We start from the raw sequence: 20208 nt of genomic DNA, 5'->3' as shown, positions 1-20208 counted from the left end.
GAGCTCGTATTCTTCGTGACCTGTTGAACAGGGACAGAACAAAGGGCACGGAAAACTCCTGTCGTCGAGGTACGACGAGGGTGACAACAATACGGTGACTTATCGGCCATGTAATCGTGTACGTCATCCTCGCGTCGATGGTGCGCATCTGTCCCGGACATGCGATCCGGACCGTGGCCACCATTTGCGTATCGCGACGCGGACGATTGAGCCGCGCAGGCAAATCAAAGATGGAATCTGCCGTTGATTGTGTCCTTGTTGGGTATCTTATTATTTTATGGTGTTCCTCCAAGTCTCAAGAGTCCCACTATTAGCCAAAGATATGCCGTCATAACTTGCACCAGGATCACCCAGATGGCCCAATTGTTGAATCGCCTTCCCCATGCTCCTTTGCTATGCTTGGACAAATCCGCGCAAACCACCCCATACTTTGTTTTACAACAACATCATCGTCAGCCCGATCAACCCGGCCCCCACCGCGGAAACAAACTCCCAGCGAGCGGCTCCCACGCTTGCGCCACTGTCGCTGTCATTTGTTGCACTGGCACTTCCACTGGCGCTGTTAGACGCCGTACCACTTGTTCCCGATCCCGTTGACGTAGCTGTGGATTCAGTTCCGCTTGCCCCAGTGGTGCCAGCACTAGTATTGTCGCTAGAATCGGCGAACGCGGTGATCGTCACTGGCATGAAAACACTATTTTGCGGTGAGTATAAGCAAGACATCCGAGAACATAAGACTTACATTTCCGACTGCGAAAGGACCGTGACGCTGGTCGTCGTGATGATTTGCGTATCAGTGTCGGTTGCCGTCAATGCATCCGCATCCGTGGCGGTCTGCGCGTTCAGGACATCTGCTGGCCCGATATATGTCTCTGTGCACGTAACGGCTGTTGTTCCTTTCACATTGCAGTCGAGCACCAATGACAAAGGATCGAAAGTCTCCAATGCCTTGAAAGTTGATGGTCCGAAGGTAATGGTAACCGCATCTGGGCCAAATCCGCATTCGCTCATGTCAGCGTTGGTGGGACACGAGATTGCCATTGTGGTCTTGGAAGCATCCTACATTGAAAGGTTAGTCTGTGCATATCCAGCAGATGGCAGAGAATATGGACATACAGAAGCAATGAGGGACCCCAAAAGAGTTTGCTCGTCCGCACCAGGAATGAGAACATTGACGACCGACGATGTTTGAGCGCTGACTGCGGTAGCCATCGCCAGCGCGAGGGCGGATTTCTTCATCGCGACCATCTTTTTTGAGGTTATACACTCTTCAGGGCTTGCTTGGGAGTTGAGTGCTTGTGGAAAGTCTATCAGATGAGGCCCAACAGGAACATATAAAAGTGAAAGACGTTGAATGAATGAAAAAACCCACAGGCGGTTGGAGAAAATGCGCACAACTCATACGAGTAGTTTTTCTCTCCAGGCAAGTTTGACCCTTTTCTCTCCCAGTTCCCGTAGTATGTTGGGGGAAATTGGCATGTGTCAATGGCGTCGGGGCCACTGTTTTCAAACTGCCCCTTTTCGCTTTGGTTCGACCACTCGGCAAGCTGTGCAGGCGCCCAAATCGACCGGAAAGTGCCCTGACCAGTAAAATTAATCGGGAAGCCGATTAGAGAGTCTCCACCAAGAGCGAAAGCGAAACAGATATGCTGCTAGCCCGACAAAACGGTGTTCGTTGGTGCCCCCCCCGGTTTGCTCAGATTCTTTGATTCCATGCTGTTTGACTGCCACTGCCCAGGACGGCGGCTGCTACCGAAAGCTTAGATTCTTGGACTGGCAGTGCGCCGAACGCATCTGTACTCGCTCGTGGGAGATTTGGCAAGACTGACGGCTGTCATTTGAGTCGATATGCTTTCAGGGCAAGCGAAATTTGACAACGGAATGTAAAAGTTGGTAGGCCGTTCAAAAAGAGTGCCGGTGAATCGTGAATTTGTGTCTGCTTGCTCCCGAGACAAGCACTTGGGCTAGACGACCCGGTTGGGTTAGACCAGACGACCGCCGTTGATACCAGGGGTTTAGCTGCAAACTTGACATCGAGGTCAAACGCAGCTATGCCGTTTTTGAATAATTACGATCATGAATAGTACCTACTCCTCGGTCCTCCTGGAGTCGTAGCAGCTAGGAGAAAAGCGCAGTCAAATGCCAAGGTTTCACCGACGATTCAGGAAATGAGGCACTTGACCGTTCCTGGTCATGCTGCTCACGTGCTCTGCCGCCGATGGGCTTCTACTCTCGGGTACAGTTGCCCGCTACCGCAAACAGCCAAGTTCGAGTAGGAATGCTTCGAAAGCTATGGTAAGCTCACTCAGCGCCAGGTTGCCTAGGAAGAGGAGTTGTGGAATCGGTAAATGGCGGGCAACAATCCGGGGGCACCGATCCAGCCGAGCTGAGTCACATGACACTGGCATGAATACCCCTGACTTTCTCTCCAGACACAGAGGTACTGAGTATGAGGCTCTACCGAGTCCCTTGTGCCTAAAAGTCTACTGAGCTACGCCCTTATACGAGCACTGTCAACTGTTGGTGGGAGTTTTTGTTTGTCCTCAATTTTAGGTGGGTATCACCTACAAGTCCTCAGAAGCCGTCCACCCACCGTCGATAAGTGGCACTACTGAGTCACTCCCAATTTCCTGGTTTCGGATGGATTTAACTTGCTGCACTCGGTACTCGGTACTCGCGAATGTCCAGATGGGTTAATGATCGTTCTATCTGACGCTCCTTGGTTTTGCTAGTTGCTGAATCTTAGGAGGCACGGTCATCGCCGGGAGCAATTCCACCTCCTCGACTCAGTAGCAATTCCTCTGCTTCTCCATCTGCTTCACTCAGACTGTGAACTTTCCTCGTGTCGACGTCCTGAGTTCCACTAATGCCTCCGTTTCCATCATGCTTGACCAACGTCTTGGCTCTGATCAATACCTTATCCAGCCATTGCTTAACGTCCTCGCATCCCCATCGGCGCCGGGGGTCTCGTTCGATCATTCCGGATACGCATTGAACAACCATTTCACCTGTACCTATTTCGTGTCCTTCATTGTCGATCTTTTCAGCAAGGCCAGTTGGAGTCCTGCCTTTTTGTAAGTCACGCAATACATGCATCCGTTCTGTACTGGTCAAACATGGCCACAATAGTTCGACAAAAATGACACCAAGCGCAAATACATCAATCTTCTCGTCCACTTGTGCGTTGGCCTTTGCTTTGCCTGTGGAATCAGCCCAGGGCGGAGGTCGATAGTATTCTGTCCCAACCATTCTGTTGGTCTTTCCGCTGCCATTTCTGTTTGTCTCGAGGCCGTCTTCTTTAGCCAACTGTGCAACAAGTCCGAAATCACCAATTCGGGGATTGACGTAATATTCACTGTAATCTTTGCAGCCGAAGCAGGATCCTACATCGTAATATCCGTCCGAGACCAACCCGACCGTGGGAAAGCTCAAGCCAGAGATGAAAATATTGGACGGTTTGATGTCACGATGTATCAGTCCTTTTGCATGGATATACTGCAAGCCGCACAAAATGCCCATGAGCAATCGTAGAGCGGGAACCAGGTGAAAACAGTGTCTGCGGATGGGGTTGCTGGGTGCACTTCTGGCGTTGGCTGGCGCTGGTGCCAGATACTGTGCGAGAGTCATGGGATATACTGACATCTGCACATGCAGTACATACACGGATTCATCCATGGCTGGATCATGTGAAGCGCTCGCCCTTGCGTTGCCATCTGTAAAAATCTCAGAAGCCCGTGCGGAGGATTGGTCATGACTAGTCTCACTGACGGATTGCGTTGGGTTGGCGACACTCTCCACGTCCTGAGCAGGAGTGTTCGGTCTACTGTCGAAACCGAAAATGATACCATCGCCGTGTTCCAAGAATTGTCGTTGGGTCGCGACATTTCGATCAACTGGTCGCGAATGTCTCGGCCGATCGGCAATGAGTCTCCTGCCCTGAACTGTGGGGCTTTGCTTGGTGATCTGGGGTGCTATTGCAGATGTCCCTCTCGGCTCTTCTATCCATGTTGCATGGTAACGGACGACGTTGTTGTGCTCGAGCTGTGCCAGGGCCTGAACTTCTCGGAGTATGTTTTCCAACTCTTGATGTCCCGATTCCCTGTAACGCTGCGACAACCGAGGGCTTAAAGGAATTTTCTTAACGGCGTATTCCTTTTTGTCAAACACGTTGTAAGCATGGTATACTCTACCAAAGCCGCCTTTTCCGAGTAATCTTAGTTGCTGAAAGCTGGACTCGTAGTGGCTGCGATGGGACGTCGGCGTAGATAGGACTAGATCACTGTACGGCGAGATATGAGTCGGGCTGTGCAGAGATAAGTTGATCAGGTCTGATGCGAGCAAGTTGGGAATGAGAGATTGTGGCTGATTGTTGACGTTGGTCGGTGGAACTTGATGTTCGAGCAATGGTCGAGTTGACCCATGGAGGAGATCATGATTCTGAACGCCCCCAAGTGCAACACTCTCGATGCCCGCCAAGTACGCCGCTCTTGTCTGCTCGTTGTCCCTTCCGTTGGCGGTCGGTATGATGCCAGTCAGTGATAACGATTGACTGAGTTGTTCGTAGAGCCTGTCCGCTAATGGCTGGACTTCCGCCGATGTTCTGGTGAATCCGGATCCTGGCCTTGCACTGTTCAGGATCTCGCAAGCTCTGCTCCTGGCAAAATCTTCGAGCAGTGCATTGAGAAGGTTTGTCCGGTGCTGGTCGACGTTGGATAAGGTATTTGTCTGAACATCCACCTCATCTGCGAAGGAGATACTGCCATGACTGGACAGTGATTCAGTGATAATGGTCTGGCCTTCCTCAATGCTTTCGATGACTTGATGTGATGGGGCCTCATCCTCCCCTGACCTATCGCTGTCAGAGCTGGAGCTATCGTCGGTAGGTCTGCGGAAAAAGGCAGAACTCATCCCTTTGATCAGAACCAATCGACCTCCCTGTTAGCAGTTGATCAAGGACAATGATCATGGCACGAAGGTGAAGCAATGCTGAAGGGATTTGGAGATGGTGGGCTTTGTGTGAAGAGACAGACGGCCGTAGATGATCGTAAGAGTTTGCCCAGTCGTCTATACTACACCGTTGATACGACCGTGTTGTAGCCTTACACGCTATGCAGGATACTGGACACCTTGTCGGCAGCCATGCATGGCTTGGCGAAGCGTGCCACGCGATTCGATGCCGTTCGGTCTCGATTGGGAAAACCGAAGGGCGTGCGCACTTTGACAATGTCGATAAGGCAGGCACCAAGAGTGAGAAGTGGTTCAGCCTCGATCTACACCAACTTGCATATGAGAGATAAATTGTACGAATGGAAGACTAAGAAGGCCTTGGATGCTCTAGCCACTTGGTAAATGAGTCGGAGAGCACGGGAGAAAGTTATTAACCATGCGCGCTAGTTATTAGTGGTGCTAGTTGATGTCGTATGATATCATACACAGCACGTGAGAGACAGTTTAGTGGACGAGGCTGTACGAAAGTCCTTGGAGACAACTTATAGACAACTTATTCGATCAACGCATTAAGCCTTTCATCGTCAAAGCAAAATCAGTGCTGCCCGTGGTATCATTGTTCCTCTGTTCGAATGCCTGCATCATTCCTCATCGTTTACGTCGAGGTCTTCAAAGTCATCCAGGAGTTCCTCCATATTGATCTGAGGCACCTCATCCTCACTGGTCTCCCCAGTCATCATGCTCATCTCGTCTGCATCCTTCTTCTTCTGATGCTTCGCTTTGTACAACGCTAATGTTTGTCTGAGCTCCACATCTTCCTCCACATCTCGCAAGAACATTTCATAGTCGGCATCCATCCTATCCTGGTCGGCCTTCTTCGGCAATAGGTCGCCCTCATCTTTGGCCATTCGCTTGAGCCTCCAGTTCCTGCTTTTGGGCTTCTTCTTTCTTGCGTAGAATTTCTTGACCAGCATCACATCTGGAATGGTCGACGAATAGTTGTGACTTTGCTCCAACTCTTCAAACTGCGGATTGTTGAAGTTCGTTCCCGTCAAGTGATAACCAAGCACCGAGTCCCCAGCATGCAAAACTCCACCGAGATGTGTTCTGCAGTAGTAGGTTTTGTCGTTGACACCGAGATCTGAAGCTCTTGCTACCGTGGCTTCTGCCCCAAAAAAGCGACCATTTTGGGTGCCTAGCGGTTCGATGTCAAGTACAACAAATTCCACGAGTTCCTGCACATCTGCAAGGCTTTTGAAAGGCGCTCGCCAGTACGTCGACGTCGGCATGTCTGTTGTCTGTAGTGTAGTCGGATCCAATAGGTTGATTGACGTGCCCACTCGGTAACAAAGGGTCAAAGGTGCAATATTGCCGATGGACTTGGCCATCTTGATGGGTAAAGCAACTAGATCGTCTTTACATATCGGTAATAGTTCGCATGAGTATGTGAATTTGTATGATTTCGTCGAGGTATGGATATCCATGGAAATAAGTTCCTGAGATTTCTTGACTTTGATCGGTGTCGTGGAGGTGAGGAAGTCGACAAACTTTTCTGCATGATTCCGTTGAGAGAAATAGAAATCGAGCCCGTCCTTGACCTCCTTGATGTTGATCGTGTCCTTGTGCGCTTGGTGTTTGAGAACCAGCTGCTCAAGGTACAAAAAGGTTCGTTTATGAGGCACCTTCTGTCGAACTTGGACTGAGGCTCGCCAAACATTGGGTGTATATGATTTCGCGCATTCGGGGCATTGTTGAAAGGCAACCACATACTCCACCTCGAAAGTCTGTTGCAGGATCGTTCCTTCATATGCCTCTTGTTGAACCGTGATCTTTACCTTGATCCGCCTAGAATGGGGTTCCGTCCAGAGGAAATTAGCATCGATGATTCGAACTTTGTTAAGACCCCGGAGTTTCCGCAGACAAAGAGCAAGCAACTCTCTACTCTCTGGAGCTGCCGAAACCCACTGTGAAGGTGGGCTTAGCCATCTTTCACAATCTCGGCAAGTGTGAAGTACACCTTCTCTCTGAATGCCTTCCGATACGTCGATCGTGAGTTTGATACAGTCATAACATAGAGCACCTGCAGACGCAGTCCCATCGATGGGAGCGCCACAGTTACAGCAGAGAATTGTCGCCGCTTGCGGCTTGTTCACTGAAGGCAGTGCGACTGGAGCATCAAGGTCCATCGACATCGTGAAGCCCCTGAATGTTGTCTGGGTACACCGTTGACACAAAATCACAGCCAAGAGAACGAGAGTGGTAAAGAGGGAGGAACAGAGAAGAAAAGGCTGAAGAATGAGAAAAAGTGACTGTCTATTATTCAGAATTCGCCTCCCGCTGGTTGAGCCCGATCGCCGCCAAGAAAATATTCTTGCCACAGCCTTACACGTGACAATCTTCGCTCTACCTTCACTTTTGAGACATCAGGCTGAAAGCTGGGTATGGGAGGAAAGCCTCGGAGGGACGGACAAATCGCCGAGGTTCGTCCTTCGCAGTCCATTACTCAACAAACGGAATTCCCTTGCCCATCTGTGTTCAATGTAATTCTCGTTGTCGCTTTTCGTCGACATGAAAGCCTGTTGTGGGAGATACACAGCCTATCTTGTGGCACCCAGCGCTATTGCCAGAACAACGGCGTTTGCAGCAAGATCCAGAGCCCCATTTTCTCCATTGGCACTGGGCCGTCGAACGGTAGGGTCTGATCAGTAGAAGACAGTCCATTTGAGCTCACAGGCAATGCAGATGTCTTCCACGGCCTTTAAGTACGGCGGATTGCCGAAAGAACTTCCCACAGATGATCCTGACGACGTCCTGTTCAACTCTCTTTACGGCGTGCGAACCATTGAGTTGAATCGACCCAAGAAGCTCAACTCCCTCAACGGCTCAATGGCGAGGAAAATACTCCCTCGACTTCGGGAGTGGGAAAAATCGCAGATGGCCAACGTCGTTTTGATAAGCGGTGCTGGCCCGAAAGCTTTCTGCGCAGGCGGTGATGTTGCAGAACTGGCGTCACAGAATAAACAGGGACCAGAAGGTCAAAAGAAATCTTCGGATTACTTTGCTCTTGAATACAAACTGGACCATCTGATTGCCACATACAGCAAGCCATACATAGCGATCATGGATGGCATAACAATGGGCGGCGGTGTCGGTCTTTCGGTCCATGCACCTTTCCGAATTGCGACTGAGAAGACCGTCTTTGCCATGCCCGAGACCACCATTGGATTCTTCCCTGATGTTGGTGGGAGTTTCTTCTTGTCTCGCCTGGATGGCGAGATTGGTACATACCTAGCCCTGACTTCTGAGCGACTCCATGGTGTGCAGGCCTTCTACGCTGGTATCGCGACGCATTACGTTGACAGCTCTGTCTTGGCACAATTGACAACTCGACTCTCCGAGCTGGTCTTTAAAGACTACGCTGATCTGAACGAACGACTGGAACTTATCAACTCCACGATCTCTGAGTTTTCAAGCTCGCTACCCTCACCTGATTCCTACGAAGCTGCCAAGTATGGGAACCTCACCGGCGCCCTACGAGAAGCTGTCGATCGGGTCTTCAAGTACAACACAGTAGAGGAGATCTTGGGCGCTCTCCAGAAGGAAGCAGAATCAGCAGACGAGAAGACCGCCGAGTGGGCGAAAGCAACCCAGAAGACCATTGCAATCCGATCACCCACGAGTCTGCGTGTCACGCTACGTCAGCTCCGAGAAGGAAAGCACTGGAACATCTCTGAGACCTTTATCAAAGAGCACAAAATGGCCAGCAGATTCATGGCACACCCCGACTTTGTGGAGGGTGTCTCTGCACGCCTGATCAACAAACCGCCCACGAAACCTGTATGGAATCCTGCCACGTTAGCAGAGGTCTCGACGGCCGACGTGGACGAATTCTTTGTCGCTCCTACGGAGCAGGAGGCTCTGCAGTTGGTGGAACCCTATGAAGGAGCACTTGATCAACACTACACAGACCACCCACATGCCAAATTTGCTTTGCCTCGGGAGTCGGATATTGAGGCTGTTGTCAAGGAGGTAGGCCAGGAAGGTTCGAAGAGGGTGATTGATGATGTGTTGAGACTGTGGAAGAACAAAGCTGGTGTGAGAGAGAAAGTCCAGGAAGTAATCGCACGGAAGACTGTCTCCAGTGACGGAAAAGCACTTCGCTGGAAGGGCGAGAGTGCTCGCCTATAGATACCGTACATAGAAGAGCTGATAGAAAATTTGTAGCAATATGAAGAAAATATCTCCCTCAAACCTATTCAGTATGGGGTATGGCTATTGGGACCGGCCACTCAGCCACTGCAAGCCACTCATTCATTATTGACCATCATTCCCGCCAGACTTTCTCCAACCAGAAATTTTTCTCCGCATTCTCATTCACCTCACCACTCACCATTTCAACTCTCACACATGTGAATGGCTTTCCCGCCTTTTTGGTCTCTTCTTCACAAGTACATTTCGCCAAAGAAAATAGCTGCCAAGAGAGAGGTCTTCTTCTTGTCCGTGCCTGCGATTCGACGAGTTTTGGTCGTTTTGACAGTCTGAGACCATGAGTTCCGAGCGGAGGAATACCTATCTCGACGCCGGATTCTCGGACGATTCCGACCAGGATGTAGGCTACGATTCCGAAGCGGCCGAAGTGTCAAAGGCCGGGAGGGCAAGTAAGAGGCGGAAAATCGAGCACGGAAGCACTGACGAGGAGGAAGAACTGGATGCGTACGATCTGAAGCGCAGACGAACCCCGGAGGAGAAGAAGAAAACGGTGAGCGGCCCCTCCGCGACGGCCCAGCCAGAGTTCGACGACCGTGACGATGTACATGAGAATGAGGAGGATGGCGAGGATGGCGAGGATGCCAAGCATGTTGAGAAGCAAGGTCGGGATGCAGAAGCGACCAACGCTACAGCAGAAAACCAAGAACTCCAGTCCGCGTCCGCGACAGGCGGGCCTACAAACCAGAAGAAACCCAAGAAATCCAAACACAAGGAGACAACTCCCGGCGTGGTGTACCTCTCATCCCTCCCCCCGTATCTCAAACCGTCTGCGCTGCGTAAGCTCTTGGAACAGCGCGGCTTCTCTCCAATCAAGCGGCTCTTCCTCTCCCCCGCGTCGAGGCACGCACACAACTCGAAAAAGAACTCGCGCCAACTCTACACGGAAGGCTGGATCGAGTTCTCGTCCAAGAAGGTTGCTCGAAGATGTGCTGAGACTCTGAATGCCACGACCGTGGGCGGGAAGAAGGGCGGCTATTACAGAGACGACCTGTGGAATATGAAGTACTTGAAAGGGATGGCGTGGGAGGAGTTGATGGCTGGCATCAGGGAGGAGAAGAGAGAGGAGGAGGGCAGAAGGGATGAAGAGAGGAGGACCATCGCCCAGGAGACGAAGCGCTTCATCGAGGGCGTGGAGGAAGGGAGGAGGGTCGAGGGAATCAAGAGAAAGAAGGCTGGCAGGAAAGGAGACCGCGAGGAGACGGGAAATTCTGGTGGAGGTGACAGTGCTGTGGATGTCAGGAGGACATGGAGGCAGACTGAGGTCAAGGGCAAGAAGAAGGGCCAGGACTCTGCTGTGCCCGAGAGGATAAGTGATGATGTGAAACAGGTATTGAACAGGATCTTCTAAACGCTTGCGCCACCTCAGAACTACCATCAAACCTCGAAGGACCGGCCCGCAAGATGTCTAACTTTAAGGCAAAAACACGTTCACATAATTCACATCATGTCATCTCTTCTTTGGGAGTCGAAGCGGATGCGCTTCCGTGTTCAAGACGAACTCGTCGAGACTCACAACGCTGGGATCCTCGAATAACAGCCAAAAGTACTTCAGCGTCTCCGCCATCCAGAAGCTTTCCATCTTGTCCGTCTGCCGTGGCTCCGCCTGCGTCACGTCCTCGATGCAAGAATACCCAAACTCTGTGCGCGTGTGCTTGCTGATGGCTTCGAACATTTCCCACGCACCTTCACGTAGGGTCTCCTCCCCAGTGATCCGGTAGAGGACAAAGATCGACTCGATCGCTTCGGGGCGCAGTTCGTAGGCACGGTCGGCGATGGCCGAGACTCCCTTGGGCAAGCGCAGCCGCTGAGACTTCGTGCGAAGGCGTTCGTCTTCCGGAAGCATTTTGTCCTGGGGACTCTCGTCCTGGGTGTTGAGCAGGAGCATGTGCTTGAACCAGGCCTTCTCATCCCATTTGCATAGAGTTTCGTCAGTTGGACACGATATGAGGTGAAACATCTCTGGCATGATGGCCGTCGCAGTCTGCTTGTACGCCCACATGCAGCCGCGGACCAATCTCATAGCCGTCTCCAGATCTTCAGGGGAATTGAAGAGCTTTGCTGCCAAAGCGAACATGCCTCCAGCGAAGCAGGCGAGGTGCTGAGTCTGAGGCGTCACCTCGGTGTGGCCCGGCCTGTAGGCCTTTAATGTACCTGCCATGAGAATGTCTTCGTTGGTAGGAGTCATAGGCTTGAAGAGAATGAACTCCTTTATGGGATCTTTGGCGATTTCATAGAGTCTCTTGTACTGCTGATTGGCGCCGCTGAGCAGCTGATATTCCTTGGGGAAATACTCGTAGACGGAATCAGCAGATGCGCCGATGGAGAAAGAAACCCCGTCACCGAACCAGCATTCTCTCGCATTGACGATGTGCGGGAAAAGGCCCGGTGCCCTTGTGTAGTTCTGCTGGCTCTCTAGGCAGTCCGAGATGCGCTGTACCGCGTCGTAATACTTGGGCTCTCCGGTCAGCTGCGTGAGCCTGGTAAACTCTAGACTCAATGTCCCGAGTTCAGCAACGAGCGTGTGGCCGGATGCACCTTCTACACCAATCTTTGACCACTTCGTGACCGGCATGTGGTTCGGAGTGTCGAAAGCACCGTACAGCATTTCACCAAGCTCTATGGCTTTGTCGAGCAATTCGGGATATCGTCCATTGCTCACGTCGTACGCACCGAGCAGCCCTCCCAGGTGCCGGATCGTTGTCTCGAAGACATTGATGGGCAGTTGGGTGGCAGTGTTGAAGTCAATGCCGACCACAGCATGGACTGCGGCCTCAAACTCGTCTTTCATGCCCATCAGCCAGAGCGTGTCTAAAGCATCTACCAGCGTCAAAGACCAATCCCCGAAAGACCTCCTATAACCTCCCGTGACTGGCGCCAGCTCATCTTGCAGCCACGCCCTCTCTCGATATCCTTTCCACGAGTGCACCATAGCCTCTTTGATAGCCTCTAGACGAGCCAGTCGAGACTCTCTAGCAAGCCCGTCCTCGGCCTTGAACTCATGTTGGATTTTGGGGAGAATTTGAACCCCTGTCGGAAGAGGAATAAAGCTGGCAATGGGGTTGATCAGATGTCCCTTCCCGGGCTTCAATGGGCGATGAGGATGGACTCCTTCAGTCCCAAACGATACCCTGGGCAGAGCGTCTAAGGCTGATCCACGAAGATGCAGGAGGAGGAAGAACAGAGTGCACGCAACAGCCACCACGAGCACCAGCCGTTGCCTGCGAACTGCCATCGCATGGTAGGCGCAACACGGTCCAATATCACTCGTACAGTGTCCCCACTAGGTCATACTGATAGGGGAGGTCTCCTTGTGTTCTCTTGCTTCTTGCCTCGTCAGAATATGTGCAGGTCCGGCCTTGTCATCAACTCTCTGATTGCGCTCTTTCGGCAGATTGAACTGGGGTCAAGAAGGATTTTGGGTCGTGGAGTCTTCATTTCAGGGCACCATGTCAGGGGTTAGACCCATTCAAGTTTAGAGGCAACGGGAAGCGAACGCCCACTTGTCTTGCCGGACCTTCGCCCGACGAGCCGTAGTTGGTGTCCTTGGACGAGAACTCTGCCTCTAAACAGCACTTCAATTCATTCCTCTCTTCATCACAAGACCTAGGCGAGACTGCATCTTCGAGTCCACGAATACGAACACCTCTAATTGCCCGAGGCTGGAAATAAATGTCTCTGTTTTCGTGGGCCACCCGTTGGCAAGACACCCTAGAATCTGGAACCCATTCGTCAACGAGCAGGCCCATTCAATCTCTCAGGCTGCGCTAAGGCAGGTACAGCCACAAGCAACGTACGCTGATCCTGCCCCGGATCGATGGGTCAGTGGCTATCGGCCGGCGGATATAGCGCCCCTTCTTGGTTCTTTCAGGCTTCAATTCTCCACCATGGTAGATGGCGGATAGCAGCCCCGGTCAATGTCTCGTTGGTTGCAAGGGCTAACCTTGAATATTTTGGATCTTGCGTCTGTCGTCGAGGTACATAATATTGTTGCTGGGTTGCACTTTTTATCCTCTTCTTCAACCTCGTCGTTCATGTCACTCGTTTAACCTCCATCAAAAGTCCCTTCGTTTGGCTGCTTCAGTAGCCATAGTCATTCGTTTGTTCTTTTGCTCGCATAATTCTATTCGGTTGCTCCTGGTTACAATAGTCCTCTTACACGGTTTCTCATTGAAGATGAAGACAAGTCAACTATTTGCTCTCACGGCTGCCGCCGTCACCGGAGCTGAGGCATACTACAAAGGATTCAATATCGGGGCCAATCTCGCCAATGGGGCCTGTCGGAGCGAGTCAGATTGGGAATTTGTCTTCAACAAGATCGCCAGCTTTCCGGGAAACTTCAAGAGCGCCCGGCTGTACGCTTCCAGCGATTGCAATACCCTAGCCAACGCGGTCCCTGCCGCCATCAAAACTGGTACCTCGCTGCTTGTTGGCGTCTGGACCGAAGACAATACCCATTACGAGGCAGAAAAACAAGCATTATTGGAAGCCATTCAACAATACGGACACGATTGGATCTTGGCCGTATCGGTGGGCTCTGAAGACCTATACCGGGGCGACACGGATGCAAATACCCTGGCGTCTCAGATCAACGATGTTCGCGGTATGCTCTGGGGTCTTGGAGCTAGCAGCAAGTCTGTTGGACATGTTGATACCTGGACCGCGTGGGTAGACCCTGCCAACACGGCAGTGATCGAAGCCGTTGACTGGCTCGGAAACGATGCATACCCCTACTGGCAGGGCGTTGGCATCGACAATGGTGCTGCTAGTGACGCATACTGGGCTGCAGTCAACCAAGTGCGAGCGGTCGCAGGAGGTCGCGATGTATGGACTACTGAGACGGGCTGGCCAATTTCTGGCGACGCTGTTGGCAGTGCAGTTCCCTCGGTCGACAGTCTGCAAACGTTCTGGTGGCAAGTTTCGTGTGCAAGCTTCAGCAGCCTCAACTACTTCTTTTACGATGTCGACGACTTCACTGCCTCGCCTAGCTTTGCTGTGGTCGACTCTAACTACGACCCTCTCATCGACATGACTTGCGGTTCGTGAGCAGTCGGGCCCTGCATGATTCAAATCTATTCAACGGGCTCATATTGAGCTGTCCAATCCTTGACATGTTTGCATAGCGTGGTGGATAGAGGGTACTTGGGAGCACCCCGGATGGAAAATAGACTCAAATTCTAGAGTATCTCCAAGCAGATACAGTATACATCTAATACCATGGCACATATCACAAGCCACCAAGCATGTATGGTTTCTTCACCGGGACACCGATTCAGCCCACCATTTCTCGACCTAACTCTTCATCCCCAGGATTCCCAACAGCTCGAGGGTCTAGTCATTAAGAAAACAAAACAGAAACCGGTAGTGAAGCAAAAACCAGAGCTCAGATCGGCAAAACTTGTAATTTTCACGAGGGAAGTCAAACGATGTCGGCCGGACAATCGATATAAACATTCGTCATCACTGCTGCTGGACTGTTCACGAAGAACTCTCCAACAGCTGGAGGAAGTTATGCTCCCTTTTAAAGATGCTTGTCATGTTGATTCTGAAGTTGTCGTCGACCATCGAATAACTCTGTCACTGTCGTTGAAATTGTACTGAGTACCGTTCAGGCAAGTGGTAAGAACAGGAGACGACCGACAGCAACATCCCGGTCCTGTCCCTCTGTACGTTTGTGGTATCTGGAAGTCTGTCCGGCCATTGATTATGTGGGGAAGGAAACAGAGGCGGAAGAAACTCTCTCTTGATACATGATTTGTATCCGTCCTTGTACTTGATATGTCCAAGCAGCAAGCGAAAAGGGGAAGTGGCTTCTAGAATTGGCACCTCGGTCCTCCGAATCGAATCGGTTCGATGAAAGGCAGCAGGTTACACCATTTGGTCGGACAGAGCGAGGCGCAGCGTTGTTCACTGTAACGTGATGGTGGAAGAGTGAGTCATTTGTCCGCTGACCAAGAAAATGCTGCTTGTCAGACAAAAAGTCTTGAATCGATTATTGGGGCATCCAAGACAATGAAGCTGCCGTGTCATTGGGTGGTGCATTTGACTTTGCTCCTGTCAGACCGAGCCGCCTGTCCCGGTTACCTCGTTGGGTCTAGATTCATCCGCCTCGGACGACGACAAGCTCAAAGTGGTTTTTCAATGCTTTCATCCCACTTCCCTCTTTCTTCTCTCTCTTCCCTTCCCATACCCGTCCCCTCTCCCCTTCCTGCCTTGCTATCAGGCAAACGAACAGCAAGGCGTCTATCACACTTCCACCTGTCCTGACCGGGGGTCACTTTGGACAGTTGTTCACCATGGTTGTTACCGTTACTACACAACCTACCCGTCAACTCGTCTCACTCTACCCGCCATAAGAACCATCAATGGCACGAGTGGGAGTCTCCGGTTTCACAGAATAATTACGTACGGTCCTATCCTCTGGCTATCAATGATGGCCAGCGAAATGTTCAATCACAATATTACAACTGTCCCATCGGCAACGATGATAACTCTTCGGCGCTCGGGTGGGACAATCTCGACGTCTCTGATGACTGCATCGGCGACGCCTGCCGCGATGAAGATACATATCAGATTCTGAAGGATGCCACGCACCATATGGGCGAGACTGCTCCTCCTCTTTCAGTTGGGGAGGTGGCGCCTCCGAGGGAGGATCCGTCCGACTTGGTGGGCAATGTGCCTCTGAATTTCCCAGAGAGCTTCTTTGCCAACCCATTCGCGGTTTCTTTCCCGGGGGATATCCCGTGCCCAGGAGCACCCAGCAGCCAATTTATGCCTGGATGCACCTCAATCTCAATCCCTAGTCCTTGTGATCTCAGCACCAAATCCTCTCCTATGACACCGGATATCGGTTTCTGCGGGGCTCCGGATGCAAACAACTCGATCAGAACACCAAAGTCGATGGCTTGCACTCCATCTAGTGCACCTGACGCTCGTCTGTCTTCAAAAGGCGTGGCGAGTGCGACGACGAAATACGGACCACAAATCCATTTCGTTGACATGGCCGACAAGAAAGGGGCTCAGCGGATACGTAACACGATCAATTCTCGAAAACATCGCCAAAACAAGCTTGACAAGATACGAGAGCTGGAGAAGAAGTTGGCAACAATTGAAGCGGAGAAGAAAAGGTGGCAAGGACGAGCAACGGAGATGGGATGGAAGCCATCTCAGTAGAAGTTTGACAGTCTATGCTTTGAATTATGCTGGTTCAATACAATTCATTCACAACACTGCCCATTGGCCTTTTTCGAAGCGTGTCTCCTAAAATCTCCAAACGAGAGAAGGGACTAGAGAAGTATCGACTTGAATTGTAGAAGTAGAGACCAGCCCCCAATTCTGATGTGATGCTCGAGGAAGACGGCAGATAGCAGTAGATGAACCTGGTCAAGGGGCATTGAGATGTCTGATCTCAGCACTGCAAGTGGGTTCGTCACGCACGGAGCGGCACAGCGGCATGTCGAAGAGAGGTTTGTGGACGGTGGCCACAGTCTTGCCCAGCCCCGTTCCTTCGACAACTCAACTCGTGGTATCGAGTGATATCACAATTACTTCTCGCCACATGTTCAGTTCCAATTAACACGGACCCACGCCTAAACATCCGTGTGTATGAACCTCTCATCATAGAGAAGATTCTTTGATATCGGTCCATCTTTGAAACTCGAAAGGGGGTATAAATTGGTTCCCCATGTCCAGGGTCAGAATCAGCCCACTTGAGCGAAAACCGATTTTCTCTTTATAAAAATCTAGTAGTATGAGCACTTGTTTAACATTTCGTCGTCAATTTTTCTTTTTGTCTTTCATTTCGGCTTGGCCATTTCTTCACCTCTCTCCTTGATGGTCTTTCGCCGCGCGTACCAGCTCCAAAGGACTTCCCAGGAAGCGACTGTGGCCATGAGAGGCGGGCAGACGAGGAGTAGGAGACTCCACCACCGCGGACTCTGCGACTTGATCTTCGCCATGACGTCCGCGATCTGGAGCTTGAGATCGTCCTTGTCGCCGTCGTTGTAGAGAACGTAGCCTTTGCCCGCGTTCGGCTTGCCGTTGTTTCGACGTTCGCACCGTGCAGCTTTCTCCCGCACGTCCACCTGGCTTTTGACTCTGTTCTCGGCGTCCTCGGGCGAGAGATGCGGGTCGCGTTCTCGGAGGCGTTGCATCTGGATCGCCGGGTCGGACACGGCGACGACGATGACGGTGCTGCAGAAGATGTCCAGGCCGGACTCGAACAGGAGGGGCACGTCGACCAGGACGGCCCAGTACCCGCGGAAATAGTAGTACAGCATTGCGCGGGCCATCAGGAACCGCACCGCGGGGTGGACGATGGCGTTCAGCTTCTTCCGGTCGCGTATCCTCTCCTCCGTGTTGCCAAAGACCCTTCTCCCCAGCGCGGGTCTGTTCAGCGGTCTTCCCTTCCCGTTCGGCCCGTCTTCATTTCCACCACACTGGGGATCCGAGGCCGGGAGGAGGAGATCGGGTGTGGTGGGACCAAAGGTCGCGACTATGCGCCGGTATCCCCATGTACCCGGTTCCACGGCCTTTCGTGCGAGCAGGTCGGCGTCAACCAAGGGCAGCGAGTGTGGAGGGGAGGACAAGATCTGGGCGCAGGTGGATTTGCCCGTTGCGATCGAGCCTGTGAGACCGATCACAAGCATCGTGTGTTTCTCTGGTGCAAAGGGCCAGCGTTACTCGAGCATAGAGCAAGTCTTGGGAAACAAGTTACCACAAACTTCAGATCAAGCGGGCACAAGTTGCGGCTCGACTTCGCTGTATGTAAATGGATGGCACTACAGCGCCTTGTTCACTCGTGAAAGCCGACAATGGCCGAGGTTGACATCGAGATCCGGTGAAACAATATTCCGGTGTCAAACAAAGTGGGCTGGCGAGGCTGATAGTTAGCCTGCAGTGGCCTGGTAAAAATCAAGTGTCAACCACATCGAATGGTGCTGTAGGCCAGCGATGGGAGAGCACTCTCAAACAAACAGCCGAAGAGTGTATTGGTTTTTTTCGATACAACGCATACATTTGGTGTTGTATCTGTCAGGCTAGACCTCCCCGCCTGCACTTTCAGTGACTCATGCTGGTAATACCAATCTTCCCTCCTGTTTGATCAAACACCGTCAAGTGAAATGGGACGCTATCGCCTGGATTGAGATCCATCAAAATCTTGGGGTTGGGTCTCACTTATTATGACCTTTCGACCCCTCATACCCATCCATCGACTTACAAGCTTTCGCCGCAGCACTTCCCAAATAAGGGCTTCATCAAACATGACTACCATCCACTTGCCGTTGACACCGGCGGAGAAATTGTTCCGGCAATGCCTGCTTGACTGCCGCGAGGAGATGAAATCTGTCCCTGGTATGAAGGATCTCGTGTTAAGGTGGACGGGAGGCTGGGTCCGAGATAAACTGCTCGGGGTGCAGAGCCACGACATCGACGTGGCACTGAGTACAATGACCGGGTGGGAGTTTGGTCAAGCTCTGCAGGCCTTCATCAAGAAGCACGGAGCCAAATACGAAGAACAAGCCGCGCAACAAGGTTTCAACTCGCAGGTCAAGGACATCCACAAGATCGCAGCAAATCCCGACAAGTCGAAACACCTGGAAACCATCACCACGAGAATGTTTGGCATCGACGTGGACTTTGTCAACCTCAGGAAAGAGGTCTACAACCACCACAACCGCCATCCACAGGTGGAATTCGGCACTGCAGAGGAAGATGCGCTCCGTCGAGACGCCACCGTCAATGCCCTCTTCTACAACCTCGACACGCAAGAGGTTGAAGACTTTACGCGTCGAGGACTGGAGGACATGAAGAACAAGATCATTCGGACACCTCTTGCACCGTATCAAACATTCAAGGACGATCCGCTACGGGTCCTCCGTCTCATTCGGTTCGCGTGCCGACTTCAGTACGAGATCGAGACGTCTGCGAAAGAGGCGATGAAAGATCAAACCATCCACGAGGCTCTCCGCTTGAAGATCAGTAGAGAGCGTGTGGGGGTAGAGATCGGCAAGATTATGGCTGGACCCGATCCCTTCACAGGATTGAAATACGTCAACGAATTTGATCTGTACTTCACCGTGTTTGCCGATCCGGCAACGTCACCGACAGATGACTCGGTCGATGCTGGACACGCAGTCATCGCTTACGATGGACTTCGAAGGATCCTAGACGAGAAATCCTCCATCTGCCTCAGCCTACGACCAAAAGAGGATCAAGCCCTGAGTTGGTTCCTCGCGGCGTATACGCCGTGGTATAAATCATCTGCAAAAGCATACCAGGCCTCCAGGGAAGGCATCAAGGCCACCAATAGCATGAGCAAGGTCCTGAAAGATGCCATCGACCTACGACCCTCCATTCTCGAAGCGGTGCAGGCAGTAAACGACGAGAAAGCCGTTCGGGGAGACGTGGGCATGACTCTAAGACAGTGTCGAGAGGCGTGGAGATCGCATGTTCTCTTCTCATTGCTGTGTGACATTGTGGAGCAAGGTTTCTCGACCGCGACGGACCGATATCAAAAGTTCGCTGCTTACCTGCACGATCAAGATCTCGAAGCCGCGCATGCCATCACTCCGATCCTCAAGGGGAACGAGATCAAAGAAGCTTTTGGCAACCCCAAGGGAGGTCCGTGGCTCAAGAACGCAGTCGATGAACTGGCACGCTGGCAGTTCAACCATCCAATCGCAACGAGGGAAGAGGCAATCGAGATGATCTCGAGCAAAAAGTCGGAATTCGGTCTCGGTTGAGGCTGCGAAACAAAACAGGCTGGCTAATCAGGGAGGCATCACGGAGCTGGGCAAAGGCGGAACTCCCCTTCTATCTCATGGATCTATCTCCGGCAGGTGTGAGGAACGCCTCCCTCTCATTTCCTTCCGGATCGCCTCGGTTTCCTCTGCACTCAGACACATCCCAGAAATTACTAGATACGTGCAACGTACCTTATTACTGCCACGAACACCACCTAGGAAAAACCCTCCAAGGGCAGCCTCGGCAAGA

The 20208-nt window shown here is 51.9% G+C and overlaps 10 protein-coding genes across 10 annotated transcripts; 5 read left to right on the top strand and 5 right to left on the bottom strand.

Annotated features, from left to right (window-relative positions):
* Positions 1 to 435: 435 nt before the first annotated feature.
* On the bottom strand, positions 436 to 1248 carry Z517_04993 (uncharacterized protein; the record flags this gene model as incomplete). The annotated part of the gene is made up of 3 exons (XM_013430321.1): positions 436 to 694; positions 743 to 1059; positions 1117 to 1248. The coding sequence occupies 3 exons, from the start codon at positions 1246 to 1248 to the stop codon at positions 436 to 438; spliced, it is 708 nt and encodes a 235-aa protein (XP_013285775.1).
* Positions 1249 to 2742: 1494 nt separating this feature from the next.
* Z517_04992 (uncharacterized protein) lies at positions 2743 to 4908 on the bottom strand (the record flags this gene model as incomplete). The annotated part of the gene is made up of 1 exon (XM_013430320.1): positions 2743 to 4908. One exon carries the CDS (start codon positions 4906 to 4908, stop codon positions 2743 to 2745), a length of 2166 nt encoding a protein of 721 aa, XP_013285774.1.
* A 680-nt stretch (positions 4909 to 5588) lies between these two features.
* Positions 5589 to 7139, bottom strand: Z517_04991 (uncharacterized protein; the record flags this gene model as incomplete). The annotated part of the gene is made up of 1 exon (XM_013430319.1): positions 5589 to 7139. The coding sequence occupies one exon, from the start codon at positions 7137 to 7139 to the stop codon at positions 5589 to 5591; it is 1551 nt and encodes a 516-aa protein (XP_013285773.1).
* Positions 7140 to 7689: 550 nt separating this feature from the next.
* On the top strand, positions 7690 to 9135 carry Z517_04990 (uncharacterized protein; the record flags this gene model as incomplete). Its single annotated transcript, XM_013430318.1, has 1 exon — positions 7690 to 9135. One exon carries the CDS (start codon positions 7690 to 7692, stop codon positions 9133 to 9135), a length of 1446 nt encoding a protein of 481 aa, XP_013285772.1.
* Positions 9136 to 9493: 358 nt separating this feature from the next.
* On the top strand, positions 9494 to 10564 carry Z517_04989 (uncharacterized protein; the record flags this gene model as incomplete). The annotated part of the gene is made up of 1 exon (XM_013430317.1): positions 9494 to 10564. One exon carries the CDS (start codon positions 9494 to 9496, stop codon positions 10562 to 10564), a length of 1071 nt encoding a protein of 356 aa, XP_013285771.1.
* A 99-nt stretch (positions 10565 to 10663) lies between these two features.
* On the bottom strand, positions 10664 to 12448 carry Z517_04988 (uncharacterized protein; the record flags this gene model as incomplete). The annotated part of the gene is made up of 1 exon (XM_013430316.1): positions 10664 to 12448. One exon carries the CDS (start codon positions 12446 to 12448, stop codon positions 10664 to 10666), a length of 1785 nt encoding a protein of 594 aa, XP_013285770.1.
* A 941-nt stretch (positions 12449 to 13389) lies between these two features.
* Z517_04987 (uncharacterized protein) lies at positions 13390 to 14259 on the top strand (the record flags this gene model as incomplete). Its single annotated transcript, XM_013430315.1, has 1 exon — positions 13390 to 14259. The coding sequence occupies one exon, from the start codon at positions 13390 to 13392 to the stop codon at positions 14257 to 14259; it is 870 nt and encodes a 289-aa protein (XP_013285769.1).
* Positions 14260 to 15509: 1250 nt separating this feature from the next.
* On the top strand, positions 15510 to 16386 carry Z517_04986 (uncharacterized protein; the record flags this gene model as incomplete). The annotated part of the gene is made up of 2 exons (XM_013430314.1): positions 15510 to 15521; positions 15571 to 16386. 2 exons carry the CDS (start codon positions 15510 to 15512, stop codon positions 16384 to 16386), a joined length of 828 nt encoding a protein of 275 aa, XP_013285768.1.
* A 623-nt stretch (positions 16387 to 17009) lies between these two features.
* Z517_04985 (dephospho-CoA kinase) lies at positions 17010 to 17861 on the bottom strand (the record flags this gene model as incomplete). Its single annotated transcript, XM_013430313.1, has 1 exon — positions 17010 to 17861. The coding sequence occupies one exon, from the start codon at positions 17859 to 17861 to the stop codon at positions 17010 to 17012; it is 852 nt and encodes a 283-aa protein (XP_013285767.1).
* A 615-nt stretch (positions 17862 to 18476) lies between these two features.
* On the top strand, positions 18477 to 19958 carry Z517_04984 (uncharacterized protein; the record flags this gene model as incomplete). The annotated part of the gene is made up of 1 exon (XM_013430312.1): positions 18477 to 19958. The coding sequence occupies one exon, from the start codon at positions 18477 to 18479 to the stop codon at positions 19956 to 19958; it is 1482 nt and encodes a 493-aa protein (XP_013285766.1).
* Between the last annotated feature and the right edge of the window lie 250 nt (positions 19959 to 20208).

This window comes from Fonsecaea pedrosoi, assembly GCF_000835455.1.
Source record: "Fonsecaea pedrosoi CBS 271.37 unplaced genomic scaffold supercont1.3, whole genome shotgun sequence".
Classification (NCBI taxonomy): Eukaryota; Fungi; Ascomycota; class Eurotiomycetes; order Chaetothyriales; family Herpotrichiellaceae; genus Fonsecaea; species Fonsecaea pedrosoi.
Note: the sequence above shows the minus strand (reverse complement) of the source record. Positions and strands in the feature narration are given on the sequence as shown.